The following is a 12041-nucleotide window of genomic DNA, read 5'->3' as shown; positions in this document are numbered from 1 at the left end:
ACAAAGTATTCATATTTTTTCTGTGCTGGATGCAATGCAATTATGTACAACAGGTGAGTATGTGCATAAAAGGCCCACACGGTGTTGAATTGCAATTAAAATCTGTGTATTTTGTGTTGCATTTTACATATTTAAAGAGTTCTCAACAATTTCATATTTTTGGAACCAAATTAAATTGCGTGAAACCAATTCTGAGAATCCTAAGAAAAACAAATACATTGAAATTGTTTTAATACAGAAAATATTGCAGTATTAAAGGACAACCGACCACATTTTTTTGTTTCCTAACTGACATCAGAAAAACGTTTTATAGCATCTAAAATACCCAAAACACGCAGTATGATATTTTTATTCAAATGCAAAACACCAATAAAAATGACTGAAAGTGTCCAAAATCTGCAAAAAATTGAGCTGCGAATTGGGCATTTTCAGAAAGTCCCGCCCCCAGTTCGTGACGTCACTGCAAGACGTCTTGCATAACTGGAGAATCAAAACAATGGTTTCAGATTCGGAGAAGATGCTTTCTTGTTACTCATCCAGTTATGAATACGATTCAAATAGTTCTGAAGAGGAAAGCATACTTGTTTGCGAACGATTAAAGAAGTCCTTCTGTGTCATTTTGAGGACTGCAATCTAGTGTCCCTTAAAATGCACAAGATGGCGCCCAAGCTCCGTTGGAATTGGGCTGATTTGTCTTCTGGGAATTTGTGTCAACTAGTATCAAATAGTAGTCTTGGTGCAACACACAACGATTCACCATCGCGTTATTTATGTGTTTTCCTTCTAATTTCACCATCAACGAGATGTTTTCAGACCAAACAAAGTACTCGGTCAGGGGCGTTCCCTCCGTGACGTCAGAATCGTCACCAACTCAAAAAGTCTTAAAAGGTAAAATATAGCTACATGCGGTGGAATCTTTGTAAAATACGCGCAGTAGAAGTCATTTGAGGTGATTTAACAAATTATGGACACAACTTGTCCGGATGCGTCGATTGTCCTTTAACTAGACAGAAGAAAATAAGTATTCAAAATTGAATCTAAAATAACTTTTTTTTTAAAGAATAGATTTCACACCAAAAAAAACACATCACATATCACAAGGGAAATGAGTACTGGGAAAAAAAAGTTGCAACATTTCAAGGAAAGGCCATTTTAGTTTATGATTTCTTCTACTACACCTTCTCAGTAACGCTTAACACAAACACCCGCCGCCTTGAGGCACATAATGGTGACGACGCCCGCCAAATTTTGAAATGGGGGGACAGCAGACGTAATAATCACCGAGCGTAATAAACACAAACTGCAGATGTGCACGGCGGAAACCCGTATGAATCTAAATGTTGAATAATAGAGCGAGCGGTGTCTACATGGCGTACGGGTAGACCTTCATATTCGCTAATTGAATTAATTGTCGTTTTGGGATTAGACTGCATGTGTGTATGTGCGCTATGTTCATTTAATTCCGACCAGCGTGTTCAATTGGAGGGAATAAATCTGAATTTAGCAGAGATTTGCAACCGCCGCACATTGGAAATTACATGTTGTCATTTTTCTTCTCTGGCCTGTTCTGCACTCACGGGATTATGGAAACAGTTTAAGGAGGAGAAACTACTCAGGAGTAATACATGGATGGATGGGTGAATGGATGGAGTGAGCATGTATAGTGCAGTGCAGTGCTGCAGAATATGAGAGTGAGCGGCAAAGCTCAGATGATCAAAGCAGCGGGGGCTCTAAATATAGGATGCGGCTGCACAATTTCTTCTGCTTGAGCTGGGATTCACCCATCCTCAATCGAGGATGCGGAGAAAGGAAAGACAAGGATTCTTATGTGTATGCTACTTTAAAGGACAACCGACATCACTTTTTTGTTTCCTAATTGACATCAGGCTGATATTTTTTGTCAAATGCAAAACACCAATAAAAATGACTTAAAGTGTCCAAAATCTGCAAAAAATTGAGCTACGAATTGGGCATTTTCCGAAAGTCCCGCCCCTTTTTTCATGGTGTCACGCCAAGATGTCTTGCCTTGCTCGAGAATCAAAACAATGGCTTCAGATTCGGCGAACATGCTTTCTTGTTACGCATCCAGTTATGAATTGGATTCAAGTAGTTCTGAAGAGGAAAGTATAAATGTTTGCAATCGATTAAAGAAGGTCTTCCGGGTCATTTTGAGGGATCAAGACTGATGTGTAGCGTCACAGAAAATGCAGAAGATGGCGCCGGAGCTCCATTGGAAATTGGTTGATTTTTCACCTTGGAATTTTTGTCAGCGAATATCTAATAGTTGTCTCGGTATATCATACAACGATTCACCATTGCATTATTTATGTGTTTTCCTTCTAATTTCCCCATCAACACGAAGTGTTCAGACCTTTGCTGCTGTGAAATGTAAATTTCTCCACGGTGAGACGAATAAAGGCAAATCCAATCCAAACAAAGTACCGCAAAATGCATTGAGGTGATGCAAGGTATGTTCTTTCTCGCTCAAGGGCGTTCCTTCAGTGGCGTAGGGTGAGGACAGGTCATCAACAAAAACAAGACTTCCGGAATATTCAGCGCAAGTCTTAAAATGTAAAATATAGCAATATGCGGTGGAATCTTTGTAAAATACGCTCAGTAGAAGTCATTTGAAGCCATTTTACAAGACGTCGGTTGTCTTTTGATACTCAATAATGAGCACATTTGCACTTGCTTCAGACTACACACACACAATTGCTTAAAAGTCCTTTTGCATCGAGTTATTATATACTGTGATTTCATGGTCTAACCATGAGATATTAATAGGAATACAATACCATGCAATGCAATGCAACACAATACATATTAAGACCAGGGGTGTCAAACTCATTTCACATCGTGGGCCACATATCGCCTCGGTAGTGGTTAAGTGGGCCGGACCGTTAAAATTATACCATATATGCTATGTTCTTCTTTTCCTTTCGGCTTTTCCCTTCAGGGATCCCCACAGCGAATCAATGTCCTCTATCTAACCCGGTTTTGTGCATCCTCTTCTATAAATAAACCAAATACCAAAACTTGTTGAAAACACATCAAGCACAAAGGTTTCCCCCGCATCTCTGTAAAGAAATATGACGTGGTCCATTTTTCATTGAAAATTCTACACTCCTTATCTACTTTTTCTCTGTTTGGATAATGACATTTTGGCTAATGAGGGTGTTGAAACCGCGGTTGAAAAGCACCACTCTGCCCCTAGTGGACAATCCTTGAATTGCACCTCATAAAAATATGAATTCTGTGTCGTTCGTGCATTTTTCCACTTTTAAATTATCCTGCGGGCCTGATCAAACCTCCGTGGGGCCGGTTCCGGCCTCCGGGCCATATGTTTAACACCAATGTTATCGACTATCAAACAGAATGCTGGGGGACCTGACGTTGGGTGATTCGGATTTCTCACCACGCCATCCCTGCCCACCGGCCTGTTGTGAATGGAGCCCACCATTTAATGGAACATTGCGTATTTCGAGGAATCGTTTGAAAATGCATGTACTACTAGCAAGCAACCATACATAAAGCAGGATGTTCATGCCATTTTTTATAAACAAGGTTTGAATGTTTCAAAAAAATTATGCACAATGATTGTTGCTTTTGGTGTACCTGATTTTTGACGTGACCACACCTGTAACTCAAAACACGTATTTAATATGAAACCAAATTACAAATTTCTTTGATTTAATTATGAAATGACGTTAGCTAATTTAAATTAAAAATTGGGGTCTATGTTCGATTTTAACCAGTTTGGTTTCCTTTCTGATGAACGAACTTTTTATCTATGTTTTTTTTTATTTTTGGGTTTGCATTTCGTTTTAAATTAGAATGGGTCTTGTCGTGTGGAAAACAAGTCAACTCAATGCTAATATTGAAATGCGACGAATGTGTACTCTTGTCGTCACCAGTATGCTGGAAATGTCTCTCAGTATGATGCCATGCAGTACTTTACCACAACACAGTAAAGTACTCTAAACGTGAAAAAAAAATCTCACTAGCAATTTATTTCAATTCAGTTTAAACGTTTCGTGTTTTTAAGTCATATATATTGCACAGTATAGTCTTCTAATACAGGGTTTTTCAAACATTATCAATGGAGGCCCGCATGAGCCTTGACACGTTTACACGAGCACAGGAGGACATCTAGTGGTCTCTCGTGAACTTTTACTTCCCTGACTCATCAACAGGGGGCAATGTTGTAATTTACAGCCTATTCGCAGGCAATTTATTTACTTCCGTAGTCGATTTCTTTCTCTTCCGGTTGTCGTCTGTTCGTCAAGTAGGTATCCAGCCTGTCTCCGGAAAATGTACAATTTAAATCTCCTTCAATCTTCGTGTGTTTGCAGTATCTGTACGCGAACAGTGACTGTGTTTGAAAAAACATGTTTCAAAGCACACAGACGATGTACTATTTCATTCATATGATTCATTTTTAAAAGGATACATTTCTGTGAAGTTGTTTTCCTCCGCTGGGCATTAGCTAGTTTCTAAATGAGATCGTGACAATGTACGTAATCTTTTTTTTTTCAATCAACGCCGTACGTTTTTCTGCTAATCAGCTGTTGTTTCCAAATACCAATTTTAAAGTTGTCTTTGGTTAGCCCGTATTGCTCAACTTAGTAACGTAGGTGTTGCAAGTAAACGTAGCCTTCCTGGCATTGTCTCATTGTACTTTTTATTTTGTTAGGTAAACTGCAGTCACAATGGCCAAGTCGAAGAACCACACGACACATAACCAGTGTAAGTATTAACTTATTCATCGGTAGCCTTCCCAGATAACATGCTTTATACGTAAAGGTTGTTACAAAAGTCCCTGTATCCCCCCCAAACTATAACTGCAGTTATTTGTAATTTAATTTTGATTATTCTTGTCCCACAGCTCGTAAAGCCCATAGGAATGGCATCAAGAAGCCCAGGTCCCATCGCTATGAATCCCTGAAGGGGGTATGTACTCCACCACACAGTCAAAAAGATACACTCGTACGAGACAACAGAAGAGAGAAACGGTGCTTGTTGTGGCAACATTTCTAGGGCTTGCACGGTGCACCGTATTAAAACGCATGGTGTCTGTTTCTAGAGCCTGTATTTAACACAATCTTGTTGTGATGTTGGGGTTTGCCAATCCATCCACAAATTGTGGCATAACTTTCCCAGTGTTGCCTCACTGTCTGAGTAAAGCTCTGTTCACCATTGCTACCAAGCCGCTTGCAATCTCATTTAAAGGACAACCGACACCATTTTTTTTTTTCCTGACATCAGAAAAACGTTTTATATCATCTAAAATACCCAAAACACGCAGACTGATATTTTTATTCAAATGCAAAACACCAATAAAAATGACTTAAAGTGTCCAAAATCTGCAAAAAATTGAGCTACGAATTGGGCATTTTCTGAAAGTCCCGCCAAGACGTCTTGCTTTGCTCTAGACTCAAAACAATGGCTTCAGATTCGGTGGAAGATGCTTTCTTATTACTCATCTAGTTATGAATATCATTGAAATAGTTCTGAAGAGGCAAGAATAAATGTTTGCAATCGATTAAAGAAGTCCTCCTGTATCAATTTGAGCCGAGAGGACTCCAATATAGCGTCCCAGAAAATGCACAAAATGGCGCCCAAGCGCCGTTGGAAATGGGCTGATTTGTATGCTGGGAATTTGTGTCAACTAGTATCAAATAGTAGTCTTGGTGCAACACACAACGATTCACCTTTGCGTTATTTATGTGTTTTCCTTCTAATTTCGCCATCAACACCAAACAAGTTTTCACACCAAACAAAGTACCCAAAATGCATTGTGTGTCGCTTTTTGTGTGTCTTGTTCCAGACGTGACGTCACGTACGGACTCGTCACCAACTCAAAAACAAGACTTCCAGAATATTCCGCGCGAGTCTTAAAACGTAAAATATAGCTATATGCCGTGGAATCTTTGTAAATTACGCTCAGTCGAAGTCATTTGAAGTGATTTTACAAATTATGGACACAACTCGTCTGGAGGTGTCGGTTGTCCTTTCAGGTGTTTCTTTAATTTCCATGGCAACTAAACACATCAAAAGCAACGTGTTTGAGCGGGGTGTCGGAAGTCAACAGCATCTTACCCATGTTGGTTATGTTGTTGTGCTGGCAATCTTTTAATTGAAATAGTTTCCTGAACAGTTTTATTTCTTTGTTTGCAGGTAGATGCCAAGTTCCTGAGGAACATGCGCTTTGCCAAGAAGCACAACAAAAAGGGCTTGAAGGCGGCGAGGAAGGCCGCAGCCAAGGCCGCAGCGCCCGTTGCGCCCGTTGCACCTGTTGCACCCGCTCAGAAATGATCTGTTCGCTCGTCACCCCTTGTGTTACCATCGCAATAAAGCAATGCTTTAAACAAACTCACTTCCTTTTTTTATGTCTCTTTGCACTCAATGTCAACAACTTAGGCTGTCATTGGAAGGTTAAAATTAAGGGATGAAAACAACCTTGCTATGAAGCGCTGAGAAACAAGCTGTTGCATGTTGAAGGCTGACTTTTATTGTATCATCGAAACAAACTTCCATTTCCATTTTCCGTACCGCTAAACTTGTTTGACTGAAAGTCATTGAACATTTCCAGCAAAAATGATTACATTAACACAGAACAAACGTACTGAAACGAAACTAAAAACGCTATTTTCTAATAAGCAACATAAATAACGGACAGTCGTGCAGTCTTGACCACTTTTCCCTCTTTCTCTTTGACGCACTTTTAAATGAAGGCGGCGAGAATCAAAACGCCCTATCACCAATGGATTTATGCTTTAAAATAATCACAATCCACAAATATATATATATAGGCCACTTGCTGATTTGTTAGCGCCCGAATGTTCTGATTATTGAGATTTCTATAATTTCTTAGGCGTAATTGTTAATTTCGGTGCAAATTCCGACTTTCCTTGAGTACTTTAAACATCACATCGGGTCCGGTGGTGTCGTCACTTCCGCTAACGTGAACCGACTTGCATCATTTCTCCTGTCTTGTCAACCTGAGGTAGACAGCATGTGAGTAAACCATTCAGATTCACTCAGCGGAAAAAAATGATCGGGTGGTTCCACGACTGTGGCAAATTCTGCACGTTTGTGTGTTACTAATACGCTTTCCTATCACCAACACCGCGACGCTTTTTATTTCGAGGTAATTTACTTAAACATTGACCGGCTAATTTAGCATGCACTTAGCACTTAACCTAGCACTTAACTTCAGAGAGGCGGCAATACTTTGAAGTGAACTTGATCCATCTTTTCGAGCGTATATGTCTGACTTCAAATTTATAACGACATTTTTCTAAACCTTAATACGGTGTGTTGAAAATTTTTGGGGAACAAGTTGAGTTCTCTGTACTCCTAAAACACAACAAATAAGATGCATTGATTTGAGTATGTTAAGTATGTTCTCTTATGTCGAGTGGTGGAAAAAGTACTCATGGAGAAAACAAAGTTAAAACCAATTTGTTTAGGCAGGATGGGAAAAGGACGTTGAAATCAATTTGTTTTAAGCTGGCATTGCAGCACAGAATATATTATTTTAGTTTGTAATGTATCATATTTTTCATTTGATTTAAGTTGTGGAATGTTATGTTATGGAATGATGAATAAAATATGATTTTGTCTTATTTATGAATGACTGACTGGATTTTGACCATGAAGCACTTGAAAAGTGCAGCATAAATTTACTACAGAGGGCATGACGCATTCTCTTGTGTTGATGAACAGACACCATCATGGTTGAGCCGGTGCCTGAATCCATCAACTTTCCCTCACAAGAGGAAAAGATCCTTCAGCTGTGGAAAGACAAGGACTGTTTTTACGAGTGTCTGAAACAATCCAAGAACAGGCCCAGGTGAGGAAATGGAGCCATCTCAGCCTCTCGGAAAGCTATTGCAGTACTTGTCTAACTAGTTGGTCTTGACTGACTTTTATACTACTATATCTTTACTGTTACAGAGAGGAAAAGAATTAGCTTTCGACCTGGTCTCTTTATCTAAGACTGCTTTCCATCGCAGGTTATGATTTTTTTTTGTGCATTTAAAGATGAATGGTCATGTTTTAGTTTTAATTGGTTAAGAAGACATTTAAAAAATAAGAATATAAGGTGATCACTGTACATGGATGTTATCATCGACTGAAAAGCTGGCATGTATTAATGTCAAGGCCACAAGGCATTAAGTCACAGCAATACATTAATTCCTGGTGGTCGAGCGCTGCTTTTACATGTTAAATATTTGTTTCCTCTCGAGTACTGATTGTCATGAGTGTTAAATACTCACTCCTCTTCTTTTCCTTTCGGCTTTTCCCTACAAGGGGTCGCCACAGCAAATCAGTGTCCTTCATCTTTAGAGGTTTGATCCGCATGTTTGTTTTGGCCAAGCTTTTACGTCGGATGCCCTTCCTGACACAACCCTCTGTATTTATCCGGGCTTGAGGCCGGCACAAGAAGACCTATGTCCCTTTGTGGCTACAGAACAAGCAACTCGCTCAGTAAAAGGCTCCCAAACACAAAATGGTCATCGGCACAGCAACATTCAAAAAAGCAAAAACTATACTCACCATTTGATGGCAATGCTCTGATCTTACCGTACTTGACATGTATTCATATAGTATTGTCATTTTATTTTTATATTTCGGATTGAAACCTGAGACTGGATTTTTTTGTGTCATTCTCCAACGACTTCTAATACTGGGAAAAGCTGTGTAGACACACGGAAACACATATTTAATGCTCTGATGCTAGCTCAAAATGAGGTGTGCTGGCGACAATGCCTCAGGCCGCTTCACTTGACTGTACGGAGCTGAACCGTGATAAACGCAACATTGCTCTGACATCCCCTGCAAATAATTCCTCTTAGAATGTCCCCTCATTAATCCCTGATCAAAGTTTGAAAGTTTTGTCTTAACCTCAACATGAATTGTAACCACATAAAAGTGATATCAATTTCCCTCACCAGGTACACCTTCTATGACGGCCCGCCCTTTGCTACGGGTCTACCCCACTATGGTCACATACTAGCAGGCACCATCAAAGACATTGTCACCCGCTTTGCCCATCAGAGTGGCTTCCACGTGGAACGACGCTTCGGATGGGATTGCCACGGCCTGCCTGTGGTAAATGATACAGCATTTTTTTGTTGCTGCTTTTTAATTCATCCAATTTCCAAATTCCAATTTCCAATCTGCTTTGTATGTTGTAGGAATACGAGATCGATAAGACTTTGGGAATCAAGGGCCCCGACGACGTCGCCAAGATGGGCATCGCCGAGTACAATCAGCAGTGTCGAAAAATTGTGATGAGATACTCTAATGAGTGGGAGGTAAGAGTGTGTTAAGATGTAAGAGTGTTTTATGTGTTTTGGATGCTACTAAATATGAAACTTGGCAATGCTCTATCGTTTGTCATTGCCAGGTCTTGGTCACTCGAATGGGCAGATGGATCGACTTCAAACATGACTACAAAACTCTCTATCCGTGGTTCATGGAGACCGTCTGGTATGTTTATCTTGGAAAAACACCAATTTTGCACACATTTTACTAAATGGAGGCGGAGAGAGTATACATACAAAGCGTATGCAGAAACCTGGTTAAGATCGAATGACTGTGTCTTGATATGTGTTGTATTATTTTGTTATTATGACTTTGAGATGGCGCCGTGACAATGGCTGTCTTTACCTCCAATACTTTTTGTTCGTCTACTTTCTTTCTCTCATAACATTGCTGCTGTAAATTGGGAATTTTTCCATTACTGGTCCAATAAAGGTTTTCTTGTGCTTATTTTTACAGAATGAACCCATTAGTCTATTTGTATGATATTCGTTACCTTCTATGATATGCTGTATTGAGCATTAATGGTCCTATACTCACCTTTGTTTCTCGCATTCATTGCAATCGTAAGTCTCTTTTTTTCTTTTTTTGCTTTCAGGTGGGTGTTCAAGCAGTTGTATGACAAGGGTCTGGTGTATCGTGGTGTAAAGGTCATGCCTTTTTCTACTGCTTGCAACACACCGCTCTCTAACTTTGAATCACACCAGAATTACAAGGTCTGTCTGCTCAACAGTCGCATCATTGACAGGACTGTAGTTCACAACACAGTTGAAAAAAAATACTTTTCCATCATGTCTGGTTACAGGATGTTCAAGATCCATCAGTCATTATTAATTTCCCTCTGCTCGATGATGAAGATGTCTCTCTTGTCGCATGGACCACCACCCCATGGACACTGCCCAGTAACCTGGCCCTATGTGTCAACCCCGAAATGTCTTATGTCAAGGTCCAAGGTAAGACTTCTAAATCTAATTCTTCTTTCGCATATGGTTTGATTATTGTCCACATGTTTTATTTTTTACAATGTAATTAAAATCTTATCATAATAATAATAATACATTTCATTTATAAGCATCTTTCAAAAATATCAAGGACACTTTACAGTGAACTTTGTTTTGCTAAGGTGCAATGTTTCACAGATTTATTGTATTTTCCGTTGTATAAGGCTCACCCAAAAGCTTTGATTTTTTTTTTAAAGAAAATGACCTCGCGCCTTATACGCAGGTGTGCCTTATATGTGAAGTAATGTTGAGCCACAACAGGTATCGCAACTACTACAGCAGCTGCCGACTCAATTTTCCTTTAATCGAAGAAGTAGTGAGTAACCCCAGCCTCTACTGTAGCGCCTTAAAATATGGTGTGCCTTATATTTGGAAAACTGTTATATATTGATATATTATATTTGGAAAACCTTTTTGATTCATTTAAGTTGCTTTATAGTTCGGTGCGCCTTATACACTGGAACAACTTTGGTAATACACCATTTATTGGGGGTGCGCTTTATACTCCGGTGCGCCCTATACCGCGGAAAATTCAGTGTGTAAACACAAATACAATATGTGACAGTTCCATTATTCTTCTCTCAGGGATGGAATAAAATTTTTAACATACCTATTAATGCTAATACCTCATAGAATATAATTCTGATTCACCCATTAACTGACGCATGCTTTTAAAATATGCACAATGAATCCAATCAGAATTGTTTTTTAGTCCCTTAAAGCTTACAACAATGAAGATATGACATGTATAATATTTGACAAATCGTTTGCTCGCGTTCGTCTCACGTTGTGGTCAGCGTGTCATAGCCAGTGAGAGACAGCAGGGGACACTGTTGAATCACTGAGCAAATGACTCAGGAACTGCACCGCCTGTGCTGCATGGAAGACCGCCTTGGAATACCAATGATTTTTTTTTTTTTTTTTTTTTGTGCGTCAATTCACATTCTTTTTATCCTTCATCCTCCTCGCTTCATCTCTCTCCAGCATTTTCTGCCCGTTTTCCTTCACCTGCCACCTATTTTTGACCTGATGTCGCTCTTGTGTTCACCGTCTCGCTGTTCCCTTGGGGTTCGATCAACCCCTGAAAGTACAATCCTCAACATCATCTGTCACACAGACGAGGCATTGAAACGTCTTATTTTGCCTGGCTGTTACTATGTCACCTCCATGCACCTTTTAACTCCATATTCTTGTTGTGGGACTGGTTCTGGTTCCCTGAATTGCAATGCCTCCCACAGCTGCCGCCAGTTGAACAGTCTCACAGCACGGCCATTGCGTCCTTACCCGACCTTGACTTTTTTGCGGCTGTGGCCTCGTTGTTACCAAGCTAGATACAATACTGCATTCAGAGCACCCCCCCCCTCACGAGTTAGCAGTTATGCTGAGAAGAGCATCACGCGGTTGCTGTTTATCACACATGAAACGCCGATCAATAAACATGAATCAGTCTTGTCAGGGCCATTTTTTCCAGCTTTCAAAAATTAAGCGGAGCATGAGAAAAATCATCAGTCACGTGTCACGAACGTATACATCTTAGAAGATACTAATGAGGAAGAATTGATTTGGAACAGCCGCTCAGCGTACTGTGTCACACTATTTGCCGGATGATCAATTATTCTTTATCTTCCATCTCCTTTCTGTTTTTTGTAGCTATTGGTGACATACAGCTTTGTCCTGATATAAAGTAACAACTCCCAATGTAAGCAATTT

The 12041-nt window shown here is 39.8% G+C and overlaps 2 protein-coding genes across 3 annotated transcripts in view; both read left to right on the top strand.

Annotated features, from left to right (window-relative positions):
* Window positions 1-4250: 4250 nt before the first annotated feature.
* rpl29 (ribosomal protein L29) lies at window positions 4251-6372 on the top strand. Its single transcript, XM_089011052.1, has 4 exons — window positions 4251-4285; window positions 4694-4746; window positions 4886-4950; window positions 6178-6372. Exons 2-4 carry the CDS (start codon window positions 4710-4712, stop codon window positions 6313-6315), a joined length of 240 nt encoding a protein of 79 aa, XP_088867178.1. The 5' UTR covers window positions 4251-4285; window positions 4694-4709; the 3' UTR covers window positions 6316-6372.
* A 608-nt stretch (window positions 6373-6980) lies between these two features.
* iars1 (isoleucyl-tRNA synthetase 1) overlaps window positions 6981-12041 on the top strand; it is a 47766-nt gene continuing 42705 nt past the window's right edge. Inside the window, exons 1-7 of one of the 2 annotated variants that reach the window (XM_089010843.1) lie at window positions 6981-7017; window positions 7729-7855; window positions 8961-9117; window positions 9204-9323; window positions 9416-9498; window positions 9929-10046; window positions 10136-10283. In XM_089010843.1, coding sequence (XP_088866969.1) covers window positions 7737-7855; window positions 8961-9117; window positions 9204-9323; window positions 9416-9498; window positions 9929-10046; window positions 10136-10283 — 745 coding nt within the window. In that variant the 5' untranslated portion in view covers window positions 6981-7017; window positions 7729-7736. Of the gene's footprint in view, window positions 7151-7728; window positions 7856-8960; window positions 9118-9203; window positions 9324-9415; window positions 9499-9928; window positions 10047-10135; window positions 10284-12041 lie in introns of both variants that reach the window. The other variant, XM_089010842.1, reaches the window with a different exon arrangement.

This window comes from Hippocampus bargibanti, linkage group LG12, assembly GCF_051943395.1.
Source record: "Hippocampus bargibanti isolate YZ-2025 linkage group LG12, ASM5194339v1, whole genome shotgun sequence".
Lineage (NCBI taxonomy): Eukaryota > Metazoa > Chordata > Actinopteri > Syngnathiformes > Syngnathidae > Hippocampus > Hippocampus bargibanti.
Note: the sequence above shows the minus strand (reverse complement) of the source record. Positions and strands in the feature narration are given on the sequence as shown.